The sequence below is a fragment of the Acipenser ruthenus genome, chromosome 35 (assembly GCF_902713425.1).
Source record: "Acipenser ruthenus chromosome 35, fAciRut3.2 maternal haplotype, whole genome shotgun sequence".
In the NCBI taxonomy this organism is placed as follows: Eukaryota; Metazoa; Chordata; class Actinopteri; order Acipenseriformes; family Acipenseridae; genus Acipenser; species Acipenser ruthenus.
In genome coordinates, this window is record NC_081223.1 from 9,435,226 (window position 1) to 9,454,383 (window position 19,158).

The following is a 19,158-nucleotide window of genomic DNA, read 5'->3' on the forward strand; positions in this document are numbered from 1 at the left end:
TGAGATTCTGGGATCAATAAGCTACTAACAACCAAACAAGCTCATTTGTAAACTTTCTTATGTTCTTATGTTCCAGTGCATTGTGAACTCTGACACCTGCACAGCAATGAGCCTCTGTGAATAACAGCCAGATTTCAAGGGATTTTAACAGCATAAACAACTGAACTGGACTGAACTGAACTGAACTGAACTGAACTGAACTGGACTGAACTGCTGCTGCTGCTGCTGTCTGAAACCTTCATGTTGATCCCAAACCAGGACCGGAGGGGCCCACAGCAAACCTGGGCTCCATCCCAGCTGGAATCCTGTTCTTCACTGCAATTCCAACCTCACTGTCACTGTAACTGTAGCTGAACCTGGGCACACCTGCGGAATTGTAATTACCCTGGAACTGATCAATTACAACTCATTACACACTTCTGATTATTCACAGTTCCATGTTGTGTTTTACACTCAGCGATCATTATTCATATTTCCAACCATTTTCAGTGACCCCATGTAACTTTTTCGTGTAATTTTAATTTTAATTGCAATTACTGCAGCATCATTGTAATCAATTCTAATTAAACAAAATAGCATTGGAATTGGAATTGGAATTTCAGCACAGGATTCTGCTGTGATTGGAATTAGAATCCTAACTGACCCCAGGTCTGGTAAGCAGTACATGCCTGAACCCTCAACGCAAGACACTGACAAGCGATCAAGCAACCCCCTCTTGGCCAGCTTGAGCCAATTGTTTAACTCCAGTGTGAAGAATCTGTGGAGTTAAGAGGTGAAGATCATGACATCACTCTGTGCAACAAGGCCAGACTGAACCCTGCCCTCCACAGCACAGTCCTGCTCAATCACGTCCTCTCCTTTCTCTCAGAGAGGGCTCACCGTGACACTCTTCCCAGCCTTCAGGGTGAATTTCGGAGGGAACTTGTAAGCGATGGAGGACTTGGTGCCAACTTGGCGCTTCACCTGCCAGTTACCCAGCAGCTGGTCCTGAGAGAGGAGAGAGGAGAGGAGCGGTCAATACAATCCAGAAAATCAAAGAGTGCTGCTTTACAATCATCAGCTAGTGTCAGTAACACCCACCTCCCATCGCCACGGCTGTGAATCCAGCGTTCGCGCTGTCAGTGTGAAGTGTGTTACCATGATGTGTATCAACAGCATGTACAGGATAGTGTGCAACAGGGAATGGCAATGAGTAGTTTAATGAAAATCTGGTAAGTGGTATTCAAGACCTAGATGTCAAATGAAGTGTTAGTATCATGGTCAAATCTATTAAAATGCTTGATTTAGAGCATGTGAAAAAACCTCTTGTGTTCTCCAGATAAATGTAGCAATGCAAGTGTGACGGGCGGATGTACAGACAGAGAGACACCTCTTTTTATCCCCAGTATCTGCTATTCTCAATAGTTTATGCTAAATAATGTTAATGCCAAGTTTCATCACAATTAGATAAGTGGTTTTCCAGATACATGGATCGCTGTGCTGTGCAGTGCCAGGGAGTCTGTGCTGTGCAATGCTGCAGTGTGTGCTGGGACTCTGGGAGTCTGTGCTGTGCAATGCTGCAGTGTGTGCTGGGACTCTGGGAGTCTGTGCTGTGCAATGCTGCAGTGTGTGCTGGGACTCTGGGAGCCTGTGCTGTGCAATGCTGCAGTGTGTGCTGGGGCTCTGGGAGTCTGTGCTGTGCAATGCTGCAGTGTGTGCTGGGACTCTGGGAGTCTGTGCTGTGCAATGCTGCAGTGTGTGCTGGGACTCTGGGAGCCTGTGCTGTGCAATGCTGCAGTGTGTGCTGGGGCTCTGGGAGTCTGTGCTGTGCAATGCTGTCAGTGTGTGCTGGGACTCTGGGAGTCTGTGCTGTGCAATGCTGCAGTGTGTGCTGGGACTCTGGGAGTCTGTGCTGTGCCATGCTGCAGTGTGTGCTGGGACTCTGGGAATCTGTGCTGTGCAATGCTGCAGTGTGTGCTGGGACTCTGGGAGTCTGTGCTGTGCAATGCTGCAGTGTGTGCTGGGACTCTGGGAGTCTGTGCTGTGCAATGCTGTCAGTGTGTGCTGGGACTCTGGGAGTCTGTGCTGTGCAATGCTGCAGTGTGTGCTGGGACTCTGGGAGTCTGTGCTGTGCAATGCTGCAGTGTGTGCTGGGACTCTGGGAGTCTGTGCTGTGCAATGCTGCAGTGTGTGCTGGGACTCTGGGAGTCTGTGCTGTGCAATGCTGCAGTGTGTGCTGGGACTCTGGGAGTCTGTGCTGTGCAATGCTGCAGTGTGTGCTGGGACTCTGGGAGTCTGTGCTGTGCAATGCTGCAGTGTGTGCTGGGACTCTGGGAGTCTGTGCTGTGCAATGCTGCAGTGTGTGCTGGGACTCTGGGAGTCTGTGCTGTGCAATGCCTGGGAGTCTGTACCTCGTCTGATTTGTTGGACAGGCGCACAAACTTGCCCTCCATGTCAACCTCGTCCACAGTGACCCGCCCGCTGGCTTTGGCCTTCTGGGAGATGCGCAGGCCGGGCGCAGCGCCCCCTACAGTGCTGGAGGCCTCACTGTCCGTGTCGTTCAGCTTCCTCTTCTTGTAGGCGGAGGAGCTCTGAGCGCTGGAGTGCACCGTGCGAGCACTGTGGGACACAGAGCCACGAGGAGGGGGGCTCGGGGAGAGACGCAGCCTGGGGAGGGGAGAGGAGAAGAGAAAGAATGGAGAGAGTGCGACAGCGAGGGGAGTGGAGACAGCAGAGAAGGGGAAGAAGAGAAAGGATGAGGAGAAGGGAGGAAAGAGCGATTGAGATGAAGAAAGTGGAGAGGAGAGGGTACAATAGGTGGAAAAACGAGGGAGACAGGAGATGGTTTGTGAAGTACCATACTGTAGGTATTTTACAAAAATGTTACATCACAAATCTTATTATCAATAAAAAAATACAAACAAAAGAAACATACAAAGTCCTGGGATTCATCCTGGGTTGCATCAATTACTTATTTAACCCTTACTTTGCCTCTTGATGACAGAGCTCGCTCTCTAGTTGAACAGCAAGACGTTCCTCTCTGAACAGAATGGTTTGCAATTCGCATCCAGCCTTGCCTTTCTATTGCATTCAATGGGCTGTGATGCAGATTCATTACATGTAGGTGGGTGATTGTTGCAATGCAGGGGGTGTGTGTGATGGGGGGGTGATTGTTGCAATGCAGGGGGTGTGTGTGTGATAGGAGGGCGATTGTTGCAATGCAGGGTGCATGTGTGTGATAGGAGGGCGATTGTTGCAATGCAGGGCATGAGCAGCAGGCTGAGCCCTCACCTCTCCTCCTCTCCCTCCAGCATCTTGCGGTAGGCGCTGATCTCCATGTCCAGGGCCAACTTGACATCCAGCAGCTCCTGGTACTCATCGAGCTGCTGCTGCATGCGCTGTCTCATCTCTGCCATCTCCCGCTCCTTATTGGAAAGCAGCCTGCGGGTGGTGTCCTTCTCCCGAGCCAGCGCCTCCTCCAGCTCCCGCACCCTCGCCTCGCTAGCAGCCAGCTGCAGGGACAGGGAAAGGCAGTTACACAGTGCACTGAGCTTCCAATAACCAGGAGCTGAAGACTGCAGGCATGGAAATAAGCAGTTTCACCCATTCCAGGTTTTAGAGCTTGATTAGCCACAGTGTGTAGGTTACAAGCTCAGGTGTGAATTACTAAACTCACAGTAAACTAGGAATGGTTCAAACTGCTATACAATGGGAGTCTATTTCCATCCCTGGATGGGAATTTTTTCGACAACGTTAACAGTCGCCATCAGGACCCTCTGCCTACCTCTCTGCACCGATTGAAATCTTAATGACTCAACGGATCCCTCGAACACCTTCCAGCACCTTGTGGAGTCTAGGCCAGGTCAAGGCAGTGATACTGATAAAGAGCCCAGGCAGGTGTGCTACTGGTTCAGTGGTGTGGAAGTACTCACCTGCTTCTGGATCTGGCTGAGCTGAGCAGACATGGACTCCATCCTCACACGGGTCTGCTGCATCTCCTCATGAGCCGAGCCCACCAGCTGACTGTTCCTGTCCGCGGACTGACGAGCATTCTGCAGCTACAGGGATAGAGAGAGGGGAGGGGAGGGAGGAGAGAGAGATAGGAGAAAGAGGGAAAGATAAGGCAAGACTTCATTTAGAAAGGCAAACAAATGATGCAATACTCATTTGCTCTAAATAAACCAATTTTTTAATATTCCTTTTAAAGGACACTTGTTTTCATATTGCTTGTGTCTGAAACTGTTTCCCGTACCCACCCTAGCTGAATAACATGTGCATCACGACATATTCTTGTGCAGTGTGGACAGCGTGTTACACATTTAGCTTAAGTTAAGCAGCACTATCAACACAACTCAGTAAGAGAAAGTGGAAAATGCTACATGAAGACAGCTTTACAAACATATAGGGAAAAACAGAACAAGATTTTTAGATAAGTGTTGACAGGATGCTAAATGGAAGGACTGCCAGAGATATGCAATAAGACTAAAGACACCTACTGGCTTTATGTTGGAAGTTTTTGACTTTGTGTTAAACAGAACCATTGCTCATTAAAGCAGCTGCATTGGCAGGTACGGTTTTACACAGACAGGCGGACGAATGGATGGCTGTATGTGTGGATGGATGGATGGATGGGTGGATGGGTGGATGGATGGATAGGTGGATGGATGGATGGGTAGCTATATGGCTGTATGTGTGGATGGGTGGCTGTATGGGTGGATGGGTGGATGGATGGATGGGTAGCTATATGGCTGTATGTGTGGATGGGTGGCTGTATGGGTGGGTGGATGGATGGCTGTATGGATGAATGGCTGGATGGATGGATGGATGGATGGATTGATGGGTGGATGGATGGATGGGTAGCTATATGGCTGTATGTGTGGATGGGTGGCTGTATGGGTGGGTGGATGGATGGCTTTATGGATGAATGGCTGGATGGATGGATGGATGGATGGATTGATGGGTGGATGGATGGATGGGTAGCTATATGGCTGTATGTGTGGATGGGTGGCTGTATGGGTGGGTGGATGGATGGATGGATGGGTGGGTGGATGGATGGGTGGCTGTATGGGTGGATGGATGGATGGGTAGCTGTATGGCTGTATGGATGAACGGCTGTATGTATGTATGGATGGGTGGGTGGATGGGTAGCTGAATGGCTGGTACCTTTGCATTGTAGGTCTTCTCCACCTCCTCCTTGTACAGTTTCAGCTGCTCCTCATGTTGAGCTCGCAGGTCAGTCAGAGCATCGGCCAGCTTGCTCTCCAGCTCCATCTGCCGCCCGCTATCAATCTCAACTAGCCGGGACTCGTGCCGGTGCTTCGTCTCCCGCAGCTCCTGAGAGGAACGAACACAGAGACAGCCTGGATCAGAGCAACAGACTACCTGTCACCCTCCCAGTCCCTCAGCTCTAACCACTAAACCACACTGCCTCCCGCAGCTCTAACCACTAGACCACACTGCCTCCCTTAGCTCTAACCACTAGACCACACTGCCTCCATACCTCCAAGTTCCTCAGCTCTATCCCCTTGACTGGCTGGCTGCACTGACCTCATTGTAGATGTTTCTCTGGAACTCCAGCTCCTCTTTCAGGGTCTGCAGGCGGTTCTCTGCATCCACTCTCCTCAGCATCTCATCCTGCAGCTGCTTCTTAGCGTCGCTCAGACCTCCCTCCAGCTGGCAGACACAATCAACACACAACACAGTCAACACACAAAGCATGGTCAACACTGTCAACACACAAACCACAAAACACAGCAAACACAAAGCATGGTCAACACTTTAGTGATATTTTAATGAAACTTTGCAGTGACTATGTCTTTGTAACTTTAAATGCTTGCAAATGACTAACTATGGTGTTGATAACTTCAATGAACCACCACCAGATGGGGCTATAAACATAAAGTAACTAAACCCTGTAAAGTGACCTTGGCCAGCTGAGCTTTGAGCTCCCGGAGCTCCGCCTCCAGCGTGCGCTTCTCCCCCAGTGCCGTGGCCAGAGAGGCTTCCTTGGAGTTCAGCAGCGACTCCAGGTCCTTGAGCCGAGCCAGCGCCCCGGCCAGGTCAGCCTCCTTCTTGGTGTTCCTGTGTGAGAGAGAGAGGAGGGGAGAGAGGAGGAGGAGGAGAGAGGAGAGAGAGAGAGAGGACTGGGTTAGGATCGCGGAATCAGATCTGGGGTCAATCACAATTGTAATGGTGCAGTTCAGAATTAACTGGACTTGTTGCTGACCCTTGGCACACCTGCGTAATTGTAATTATACCGTATCACTGATCGACTCCAGTTCAGTTATAGATTTATTTGTCATTCGATTAATACTCTTGTAACCACTTTTGGTGACCCCCATTTGTCTGAAAAAAGTTAGCTCTATAGCATGTTTGTGTATTTGTACCTGTGATGATTGCTGGGTTATTTAGAATACATAAAGTCAACATGTTAATGTGTGGAGTTGTTTATGTTATTTTTCAGTATAATTGTAACTCAATAAAGAGAAGTTATGAACTGACCCACTTTTATGTGGAAGTGTGCAATCGCTCAACCATGCCTACCGTACAAGACAGCCACTCCTGGATGTTTAAATCAATGCTTTTGCTACAGTTACGGTTTCAATGGTAATTTAAAATGTAGCTTTTTTCCATTGATCGTGCTGTTTTAAAGAACCCTACACTATGTGTACTGCATCACTGTGCTGTATCCTTGTATTATTCACCAGATTGAGGGTGTAGAGAGCAGGCGCACACATTTATTAAAACCATTGAAAACTCATTTACAGAGTCTGGGCATTTCAGACTTACGAACTCCATTCCCAAGGTGTGCGTAGTTCTGAGAGTCTCCTGTAGATACTAAATACTATCTGTGGAAATCAATGCTAAATAAAAGACTATTAACTGAATTACTTTTTCTGAAAATGTAAAATGAAAGTTTAAAAGGTTTAAACACGTTTAATCTAAAACAGATTTTACAGCCTTAAGCACCCAGGCTGCATGTGATCAAAAAGATTTATTTTACTGCAGTTCAAGCACCTGAGATTGAGCATCTCTGTGTGTGTGTGCACATGTGCGTCTGTGTGAGTGTGTGTGTCTGTGTAAAGTGTGAGTGTGTGAGTGTGTGCGTGCGTCTGTGTGAGTGTGTCTGTGAGTGTGTGTGAGTGTGTGTAAAGTGTGAGTGTGTGTCTGTGAGTGTTTGTGTGTCTGTGAGCATATGTCTGTGTGAGTGTGTGTCTGTGAGCGTGTGTCTGTGTGAGTGTGTGTGTCTGTGTAAAGTGTGAGTGTGTGAGTGTGTCTGTGAGTGTGTGTGTGTCTGTGTAAAGTGTGAGTGTGTGTCTGTGAGTGTTTGTGTGTCTGTGAGCGTGTGTCTGTGTGAGTTTGTGTGTGTGTGTTAGTGTGAGTGTGTGTGTGTGAAAGGGATCAAAAACCTTAATAACTTTAATATGGACACAGGACAGAGACTGAACACCTCCACCCCACACAGTCGTGACGTGTGCAGAAACTTCATTTTTTCAGGCTCTGCTTCTCTAAATAAAGTCTGCTGCTTTCCCGTCTCTTTCCAGCTCACTGACGGTAATAAAGACCAGCTGGTTAGGCTGATAGATTCCAGACCTCCCATTTATCCAATAAAACAGAAATCCTTCTCTTGTAAAAAAAGGTCCTAGATTTACACAGACAACTGGGTACCAACTTGAAATGATTTAAAACGTGAACATTCTCAATGCTGACCCTGCGCAATCCTCTTTTTTTTACCTACCCATCAGAGACAGTGAATCCACACAAACTACACACGGAAGTCTTGGTTCTCCACAAACTCACATAGAGCCAATATATATTCAACCACTCCCCATTTTGCATTTTTCAGCTTCCTAAACAAATATATTTCAGAAGCCAAACTCGTAAAACACAACTGACTGCAGGTGACATAAAGACAAACAGTAAAAATATCTGTGAATCACACTGATCCCACCAGCCTCCCCTGAACTGCAGCGACGTGAAGGGCAGGGTTTCCAAAACGGAATTATCCCAGGAAAGTTGAGAACATAATCTAAAGCAATACACATGTTCTACATTGGAGATGTTCGGAATAGCCAGTACGTTACCTAATCACACAAACACTGACCATTCTGTTTGCATCAGTAGAATTGCTTAAACAACTTGCTGTACTAAAACCTCACTCGATATAGAAGGCCAAGCTTATTCTACAGCAGAATACAAAGCAAGTGTACCTGCTGGGCACCCAGTTGACAGCTATAGCTGGGCACTGCTGGAACAGTATGGCACAGCAAGTGTATTGCTAACCCTGCAGAATTACAAGCTGAAGATGCTGTGGGAGGTTATGGTGCTTGTAAAGTCAAAGCAGATCTAATGTCTCCACATGTCTGGAAGGTATTTGCCCAGGTCTGTCTGTGTTGTACAGACACTATACACGGAGAGACAGCAATCTCTCAATCTAATCTACAGCTATGGACAAAGGTTTTGCATCACCCTATGGAATGAATTCCTTTTGCTTGACAGTCAAATGAAACCTGCTGAATAATGTTACGTTGACATATTGAATTACATACCGCTTTGTAGTTTTCCATATACTTAACAAAAAACTGACACATTGAAAAAATGTCACATTATGATATCTAACATGAAATGCTGTTATGTTTCAGTCCTAAAATTCTAGGCAATGCAAAACTTTGGCCACAGCTGTGTACAGGCTAGTTACAGTTTTAGTAACAATCTACTTCCACTTCAAAGAATTTCCATAGGCTCCCCATGCAGTGGAGGTCAGTGCTATATGGTGCTGCTCCTATGGAATAGGATGGTACTTTAATACACTTACAAGTCCTTTTCTAAGCACTGTTTAAAATCCCCATTGTGCTTTTCGCGTGTGGATACTGCAGGTGAACACCAGCCTGCTGGCACTGAATAACTATTAAATTACCATGCAAGGTTAAACTAACAAGCCTGTACTCTTATTTGCATTGCAGTTAATGATTTCATTTCCATATAGTATTGAACACAAAGAAACAGAAGCCGCTCCCATAGACAAAGGTGCCTGAGTGCTGCAGGCTGGGATCTCACTGTATATCAGTTCATCTCCTGTGCTGACAGGATGGGATTAGCAGGAACTGATCCAAGCACTGGGAAACCCCTTATTAAAAAATCCATTGTCTCCTGTGTGGGGTGTGGCTGACAGGATTACTGCAAGTAAAACAGACAATTAATCCTGCAAGTGACGGCCAGAAATTATTATTATTATTATTTTAGTCATTTAAGAACATAAGAAAGTTTACAAACGAGAGGAGGCCATTCGGCCCATCTTGCTCGTTTGGTTGTTAGTAGCTTATTGATCCCAGAATCTCATCAAGCAGCTTCTTGAAGGATCCCAGGGTGTCAGCTTCAACAACATTACTGGGGAGTTGGTTCCAGACCCTCACAATTCTCTGTGTAAAAAAGTGCCTCCTATTTTCTGTTCTTGTATCCAAAGTGACTTACAGAGACTAGGGGGTGAACTATACACCAACTGCTGCTGCAGAGTCACTTACAATAGGACCTCGTTTGTTTTACTCATTCGAATAGGGGGCTTATTTGCACAAACTTGTCTACGGACATTCTCTTATTTTGACATGTGTATTGAATCCTATGGAGGCCCACTTGTGCAATTTTGCTTTTTTTAAGATCCTACTTTTCCTGCATCCATTTGTTTAATGTGAGCGCATCTTCAAACAATATCCTCTTTAATATCTCACACATAGTGATGACTGAAGATTTAAAGATGGGGCGCACATTCTACAATGGATGTAGGAAAAAAAAACGACCTTAAAATTAGCAGTGGGCCCAGATAGGATTGGAAAAAATAAGAATGTGGCAATAGACACGCTCTGCAAATAGCCAGTTCTGCAAATTACAGGTGAAACAACTTCCATAGTGAATGCGTCATTGCAGACGTCACTTGTCTTGTATTCTTTGATTTCCTTATCCTGCAGGGGTTGCTGTAAGAATTCGCGACACAGTTGTCTGTGATCATGTTAAAGACCCTGCCCCCATGAGAAATGCAGTGAAAAATGTGAAGAATTCTTTGAGCAGCAGTTTGGGGAATGTTTCGAAAGAGAGGTGGTGGGATGAATGAACTAGGAATTCTTACCATGCCTGCTGTGACTCGCAGGCATAAGAGAACACTTAAGAACATTATGTCTACAGCACTGCTCTCTACAAATATACAACTTCTTCAGGGCAAAACTGTTTGTCAAAACAATGGAACTAGCTTCGTATTCACACACAATGGGTATTCGATTCTGCATAAGGAATGCCTTTCCAATCATCTTCTACAACACAGTAAAGTGACTTATCCAACAGGTTCCTGTATCATCCATGTGTGCAGCCACCTCAGACGTATTGTGAATGAATGTAAAGTGTTTTTCATTCAAACACCAACAGGGTGGCATAGAACTAGACTAGGCCCATCCCGAGGGAGGCCTCGTGCTGTAACTGACTCCTCTCTGTCAGCACGCACACTATGTGGAGAAGCACAATGCTTGGGTATAGAGTCAAGAGAGTACAAACCCGAGGAGGTTATGTTGTGCAACACACTGGTGAGACCGCACTGAGAATACGGTGTTCATTTCTGGTCACATTAGGACACTGCGGCCTTGGAGAGAGTCCAGTGATTTAGTCGAGGGCAAGGAAGAGTCGGGGGGAGGGGGGGGGGGGGCTTCTTTAAAAACATTAGTGTGTTGTTTAGCATTGTGAGATGTGATGTAGAATTATGAGATGTGATGTAGCATTATGAGAAGTGGTGTAGCATTGTGACATGTGATGTAGCATTATGACATGTGATATAGCATTGTGACATGTGATATAGCATTATGAGATGTGATGTAGCATTGTGACATGTGATAAAGCATTGTGACATGTGATGTAGCATTGTGACATGTGATGTAGCATTATGAGATGTGATGTAGCATTATGAGATGTGATGTAGCATTATGAGATGTGATGTAGCATTGTGACATGTGATGTAGCATTATGAGATGTGATATAGCATTATGAGATGTGATGTAGCATTATGAGATGTGATGTAGCATTGTGACATGTGATAAAGCATTGTGACATGTGATGTAGCATTGTGACATGTGATGTAGCATTATGAGATGTGATGTAGCATTGTGACATGTGATGTAGCATTATGAGATGTGATGTAGCATTGTGACATGTGATAAAGCATTGTGACATGTGATGTAGCATTGTGACATGTGATGTAGCATTATGACATGTGATAAAGCATTGTGACATGTGATGTAGCATTGTGACATGTGATATAGCATTATGAGATGTGATGTAGCATTATGAGATGTGATGTAGCATTGTGACATGTGATATAGCATTGTGAGATGTGATGTAGCATTATGAGATGTGATGTAGCATTATGAGATGTGATAAAGCATTGTGACATGTGATGTAGCATTATGAGATGTGATGTAGCATTATGAGATGTGATGTAGCATTATGAGATGTGATGTAGCATTGTGACATGTGATATAGCATTGTGACATGTGATGTAGCATTATGAGAAGTGGTGTAGCATTATGAGATGTGATGTAGCATTGTGACATGTGATGTAGCATTATGAGATGTGAGGATATTAAAAGATGACACGGATGCAAAGTAGGAGTAATGACCTTAAAATGAGAAAAACTGCACAAGCGGCATTCCATACACACACACACAAATAAGATTAAAATAAGGTGTGTGGGACAGAGTGGGCAGATACACAGCAGAGGCTTTAACAAGAACAATAAAGAGATGAAAGATCAGGATCTGTGCTCAGCAGCAGCTGCTTGTGTTTGACAGACACACAGCCTTGAGCAGCACTGCGTTCATCCCCATTCAGCTTCGTGTCAAGGAGTCGCTGCACCAGCCTGCTAATTGATGGGTGGGACCCCCACTGAAGACAGCAGCTGCTGGAAGGATGGAACTCCACCGTGTACGGTACAGTATGTACTGGCTGCAAAACTAGCCGGCACTGCTCATACCACCACTTAAACTGGAGTTGATTTATCTTGGAAAATTATATACATTGGAATTAATGAGCATGATTGATGGTCCCGATTTGCTGATGGCCATTAATGGAGGTTCGGTTGCACTTACTTTAGCGTGGCCCCTGTTTTTCATCCCGATTTCAGTGTGTACACTTACAATCCCTCACCACTCCCAATAACACTGCAGTATTTACACTTACAATCCCTCACTACTCCCAATAACAGCTCAGGAGAACTGAAGGTCAGTGGGCGTCCGAACTAAGGTCCGAACTAAGTTGTAACCTATTTGTTTAATTAAACACTATCTGTTTCTTATGTGAAGGGCAGATGGACTAAAAAGCATAATTTAAATATAATCAGCACTGTGGTGCTAGTGTTCTGAGTATTTCTTGGTTTTACTCCATTTAGATTATTCTGTATAGTTTTGGCCAAAAGTTTTGCATCACCCTATAGAATGAACACATTTTGCTTCATAAAGTCAAATAAACCTGCTGAATAATGTTACATTAACATATTGAATTACACACCGCTTTGTAGTTTTCCATATACTCAACGAAAAACTGAAAAACACTGCAGTACTATTGTGGCTTCCAGTAGACTTTGGCGATATCATTTTGTAGTTTCTTTGATTACATGTTAAATAAAAGATCTAAATTACTTACAAAGTTTTTATTTATTAATTATGCCTCAATCCTAAAAGTCTCAGTGATGCAAAAGTGTTGGCCATAGCTGTAGAGTACCGGGTTCTGCTTTACTGAAAACAGACACACCCTGTGTAAGAGTCACGTGATTAAACTACACCAGGGCGTGGCGGCTAATTCTACAACGCTCCCAGAGCAAAACAAGAATATGTTTAATTACACTGCAATTATTTCAAAGACAGGGTAGGGTTGATTTTCTATGAAGGGCGGGGGGATGGTGAAACAGGCTCCAGTTAAACTCAAATCTACAACTAAACATTTTTAAACAGATGTATTGAAACCTAGGGTTAAAACCCAGAGCTTAACCCATTTGTAAACATTGTAATAAACAAATGCAATATAAACTGTTTAGGCATAGCAGCATTTATGTGCAAATGTATATTCATTCACACAGGAAAGGCCTCTGCAAGCTTCCCAACCTCAGTGACTCAGAGTATTTGCTTGCATCTGGGAGACAGATATGGAAACCACAGCTAAAAGAGTTTGTTGTTTTCCCTTTGGCTGCCATGGCAACAAGGCTGTGTCGGTAGGCCGCAGCCCAATCCTGAACGTTAAACAGTATGGCAAAATATGGTTAACTTTTTTTTTTAAATGAAATATAATTATAGAAGTTAGCAAACGAAATCCTGAAGGCTAAACATAATGAGGGGGAGATTAAGAGGGGAATGAATGAGTCACGAACATTTTATATTAACAAAGGTTAAAGACTTCAAATGAGTAATTCAAAAAATATGTTGGGAGGCTTTCAGAAGGCTGTCTTGTGCCCACACAAACAGGAAGAGAAAACACTGGTGCCATTTTCTGAACTGCACCGACCCTTTCCAACAATAATAAACTGCGCCAGCCGCTACAGAGCAGCAGGGAGGGATCTGAACTAGTCAGGGGTTCCCCTGGTACATAAAGAGCCTCTGAACACTTCAGTAAGAGCTACCGTTTACACTGGGCTACAACTCACACTAGCCCTGCACCCTGTCCTGGGTCTCAGAACCACTCACAAGACTTTCATGGGGAGCCAAGAGTTTAATGTTAAATCAACTGCCCCTCCCCTATTGCTGCACGAATAACTCCTAATAGTAACTCTACAGACAGAGGAGACTTATTATCTCCCAGGGTATCCCGCCCCTGTGCGTACTTTGTGTTTTATGTTGTCTGTTATATGTATTATTGTAGTGGTGCACAGAGTGTGGGTTATGTAGCGCAGGTGATGTAAAATGTATATTTGTATTTAGGCACTGGGACTGCACAATCACTTCACGTGCAGATTAAAGTGGGTATTTGTATGGGGGCATGGGGAGCACAATTAGTTCACGTGCAGACTGTGCCGAGATTCAATTGAATGATCGAGTCTCGGTACAGCTGCATAAAAGAGTGAGTGCTTCACGCACACGGGGTTGGGTGTTCGCAGTGGAGAATGGGAGAGAGAGACAGAAGGAGAAAAATAATTAAAATAACAACTGCTACTCGTGCGCTTGTTTGGGTTCGTGCCTGGTCTGTTTGTTTGACTGTCTGTTTGGCCATCGTGCCGTCTTTGCTTGTTTAGCGTTTTGTTTTCTGTTTAAACTTTTTATTTTCAATAAACCGGCGCAGCAGCGCATTCACTCCCCAGTCCTGTCTGTCTACTTCCTGGCCTGACGTCACCCCCAGCCAGGCTGTTCACACTCCCACTGGGGTTCCCACATATCTGGAGTCTGGAATCTGTCACACTTGCATTGTTACATGTGTCTTGAGAACACAAGAACATTTTCCACATGCTGTAAATCAAGCATTCTAATATGCTTTACATGATGCTAACAGTTCATTTGCTTACCTAAGACATTTAGGTCTTAAACACTACTTATATCATTCTCATTAAACTTCATTGCCATTTCTAATTCTACACTGTCCTGTACATGCTGTGGATGCACGTCATGCTCATCCACTTCACACTGATGGCTCTGATTTTGAATTTACACCGTGGCAATGGGGGATGGATGTCACTGACATACCTGTTCACTCTGTGATGAAAAATGTGATCAAATTTAGCAGGGGCCTGACTGTTCAAACTCCTGGAACCGGGTCAATTTAATATTACACTTGAACAAGGGGAGTTCTGAACCCCAGGATTGGGTGCAGCAGGGTTAGATAGTCACCATTGCATTCAAATTGTATTCTAATAACCTGATCAAAACACTAGAACTAACCAGCAGTATATACACCAACACCACCTACTGGACAATACATTAAAAACACCCATTTGAATTAACAGCCAACAGCTCTGCTAAAAGACTGGGTACTCTTTTTCAGCTAGTGCCTTCATCAGTGTAAAGATGCAATCAAGCAGATTTTAAGTGCTGTACTAGAGAAATGCACTACAATGGAAATTGTGGTTTTACAAAAAAAAAAAAAATGTATGTTGGAATTGAGCCATGTCACTATAAACTAAAGAGGATATTCTGCTAGGAGTTAATATTTAAACAGTTAATCCTGGTTACTAAGCAACAGCAAACTGGTTGAATGAAAATGGAAAAAGTGCATAGTAATCATTGGACTTTGAGCAATGTGTTTTTCTCTTAACCAAAGTAACTCGACTCTACACAGGCAAGCTAACCACTGCCACGTGTCATTCAGAATTGAAATCCTTCCAGAAAAGATTCAACTGGTTTTATTAATGCGTAGAAGCTTCAGAGCTCATGTTCTAAGTGTAGTCCACTTGCCTTTTTAGGATGTTTTGCAGGCATTCGGAGTGGTTACTCCAATACTGCGTTTCTACCAAGGTGTCTGGACCACTTTCAACACAATCTTCAAACTATCATCTTAACAAAACATGGATGCAAAGACCTTAAAATGAGCAAAATTGCTTCTCTAAACAACTTCAGTATGTCTTCAGTGTGCTGCTTGGCATTGTGAGACGTGGTACATATTAAAAAGGAGATACTGTTTAAAAGATGGAGTTCACATTCAAATAAATGCAAAGTAGGAAAAAATCCCTACTTCCACAGTAAATATTTTAAAAATCCAGTTATCGACTGTTGTCTTTTAAATAGGAATTACTTTGCAAAATAAATTATGGAGGAATATTAATGGAAGACACCTGCTAGTCATAAGCTCTGCTCACAATTCATCCAATTAAACACAAACCCTAAACAGCGACTTGTTCTCAATGCTATTAAACTACACCCGACACTGTGAGCTGGAAAGACACTCTCTCACTTGTACAGACGGCTGTCAGGTTTCAGACTGCAATATAATTAGGACTGAAATCATTTCAAGGAAAACCCTTCCTCTGGCTGGATCAGATTTAGCTGACTGAACACTCAGCGTTCAAACACCAGCATGCTTCATCTTTCTACAGCTGTGGATAAAAGTTTTGCATCACCTAGAACTTTAGGATTGAGAGAATAAAAACATTTAAAAAAAAAACTACATGAACATAATTTAGATATTTTGTTTAACATCATGTGATCAAAGAAACTACAAAATTATATTGCAAAAGTCTACCGGAAGCCATAACAGTAGTACGGTATTTAATGTAGATTTCGAAATGTCACATGTAATTCAATGTGTTAATGTAACATTATTCAGCAGGTTTAATTAGACTATAAAGCAAAATGAGTTCATCCTACAGGGTGATGCAACACTGGTGGCAGTCATGCGGTAATGTAAACGAACTGGCAAGTCAACAAGTGTGCCTCCAGAGCCCGCTCCTTCTCCACCCTTGCTCCGCAGTGGTGGAATGACCTTCCTACAGATGTCAGGACTGCCCAGTCCCTGACCACATTCCGGCGCCTCCTTAAGACTCACCTCTTCAAACAGCACCTGTAGAACTCCTCTGTTTGTATCCTGGGACACTATCACCCTTCATTTAAATGTGCTTTATTTTGCTCTTATCTGCCCCCTATCTTACTGCATTTAATCCTGTACTTCAGAATACTGTAATCTGCCAAGTGTTCAACGTGTAGTATTTTGTATTTAATCATATCCTGATGTAACTATCACTATTTAATCATATCCTGATGTAACTATCACTATTATCTGCTGTATTATTGAATTGTGGTTTGTCACACTTGAACAAAAGTTATTGTATTTCTTGCTCTTATTGTATTGCTTGTATTGCAACACTTGAAATGTATTTGCTTACGATTGTAAGTCGCCCTGGATAACGGCGTCTGCTAAGAAATAAATAATAATAATAATAATAATAATAACAGAAGGCCTGGAAGAACATAGCAAATGTGAAAATGTATCATATAAAAGTGCAGTTTTAAATGTTACCCCATTGCTCTGCGTGTGGTCATGTGCCTCACTGGAACGAGTTTGTGAGCAATGCCTCAGACAGCGTGTTCAGTTCTCTGGCGTGACCTGCATTGTGTCTGCCTCTCCCTCAAGGGTGTTGGCTTGGAGCTCTAGGACTGTTTATAGCTTAGACTCTACAACCTACTTAGTGCAAGAACAGGTATTCAGATATTCAAACAAACTCTGCTTGGAATGTATTCAGTGGCAAACATGACCATGCATTTGTTCATACAACAGAACTTATCAAGCGTTGCAAAGGAAACCAATGCATAAGTGATGTTTGAAATAAATCACACACCTTGTACTGTGTAGTGTTTCTTTCTTTGCACTTTAAAACATCTGGTACTACACAAAGCAAAGGAAAATGTTCAGTTTCCATGCCTTACTGCCAGGAAATCTGCATCACAAGGCCATTTCGGCCCAGCAATGTCTTCTGGGTCATGTTACTGGTTGAAAGCCTGTCACTCATTAGGGGAAGCATCTGGTTGGTTACTGACAAGAAATAAGGCCCTGAAGGGGAGGGACAATGTCACTGTCCAGGTGACCCAGGAAGTGCGAGACTATCTGAAAGAATGGTCTGCAAACAGATTTCTTTAACCAAGTGTAAAGAGTATATAGAATTATTATGTTAGCTTGAATCACTTTAAATAGAAATAACTCCACAAAGTATTCAGATGTATTCAGATGTATAGCGCCCCATACCCCATACTTTTCTTTAACCACTGGACCTCATGAGGCTGTGTGGTCCAGTGGTTAAAGAAAAGGTCTTGTAACCAGGAGGTCTCTGGTTCAAATCCCACCTCAGCCACTGACTCATTGTGTGAGCCTGAGCAAATCACTTAACCTCCTTGTGCTCCGTCTTTCAGGTGAGACGTAGTTGTAAGTGACTGTGCAGCTGATGCATTGTTCACACACCCTAGTCTCTGTAAGTCGCCTTGGATAAAGGCGTCTGCTAAATAAACAAATAATAATAATAATAATACTCACAGATCAGCAATAACACATTGTTTCTACTAGTCTGATCAATTCTGCCAAGTGGAACCCTTCAGTATTCCCAGGTATCAGTGTGCGGACTGGCCTAAACTGAACTGCACCAATCTCCTCACTTACTAGTTTCTCAAATAGAAAGTGACTCAGCTGTATAAACAAGCATGTCACGACTACAAGAGCAAAATCAGAGCCCTCGTGAAACACAGTCTGATTACTTACAGGGCTTACACCATTATTGAAATGACAAATCAGACCCCTGTAAATCTGTTTTGAATGAACTGATTGTACTTCTCAGCACAGCACGAATAAATCTGTAGGGTTACTAACAGGAGGAATAATTTATTTAACATCAAACTCCTGATCATTTAAATGATATACTTAACTGCAGGTAGTTCTGAAACCCAAGACAGGGTGAAGGGATTGTGTGAGTTTCTTGCCCTGAAAAAGTTATCCTGAATTGCAGAAATTCATTTTTATTGTACTGAACAAACATCAACAGACCACAGCATCTGCCTTCCATTTAAAAAGCGACTCTCAGTTTTGCATATCTGGCTCTCATTACAACCTGCGATTTCAACCACAGTGGGTATGGCACTCATTACAAACACAAGAGATGCTTTTGTGAAAGTTTCCCTGCTGCACGCAAAACAGCAGTTAATACAGGGCCTCCAATCAGGACAACGTGGAAGCAATACAGCAAGACTAGGGGTGGGGATTGTATTGCCCAAACTCAATCCCCTTACATACTAAACACCTTGGCAGACACACATGTGTGTTCTCTTTAAATAGATGCAAAAGATTTTAATAAGCAAATGTTAGAACAAAAGAAAAGTTTGAGAATAAGAAAAGGCCATTCAGCCCATCAAGGTTCGTCCCATGTTAGCATCCTTCTCCACTACTGGGGGGGGCGGAACTCATTTAAGAATCCAGTATTTTTGTTAAACGTTCCCAGTGTTTTAGATCCTACTACTTCACCTGGTAGGCTATTCCATGCATGTTAACTCTCTGTGTAAAACAGTGCTTCCTGCCTTCTGTTCTAAACTCACTTTCACTCACCTTCCATTACACCCTCTTGTTCTTCTTTCTGTGCTAAATGTGAAGTAGTGTCTCGGGTTCAAATTCCATTTCCGATTTGAAAGACTTCAATCAAGTCCCCTCTGTCCCTTCCTTTTTCTCGGCTGAAGAGATCTAATTATTTGAAC

General features: G+C 43.7%; 1 protein-coding gene across 1 annotated transcript in view; it reads right to left on the reverse strand.

The window, feature by feature from the left end:
* Nucleotides 1–19,158, reverse strand: part of LOC117395483 (lamin-A) — a 49,196-nt gene that overhangs the window by 6,919 nt on the left and 23,119 nt on the right. Inside the window, exons 3-9 of the mRNA XM_033994410.3 lie at nucleotides 5,904–6,060; nucleotides 5,527–5,652; nucleotides 5,143–5,313; nucleotides 3,912–4,037; nucleotides 3,271–3,491; nucleotides 2,391–2,646; nucleotides 880–987 (exon numbers count right to left, since the gene is read on the reverse strand). Of these exons, the coding sequence (XP_033850301.3) occupies nucleotides 880–987; nucleotides 2,391–2,646; nucleotides 3,271–3,491; nucleotides 3,912–4,037; nucleotides 5,143–5,313; nucleotides 5,527–5,652; nucleotides 5,904–6,060 (1,165 nt within the window). The remainder of the gene's footprint in view (nucleotides 1–879; nucleotides 988–2,390; nucleotides 2,647–3,270; nucleotides 3,492–3,911; nucleotides 4,038–5,142; nucleotides 5,314–5,526; nucleotides 5,653–5,903; nucleotides 6,061–19,158) is intronic.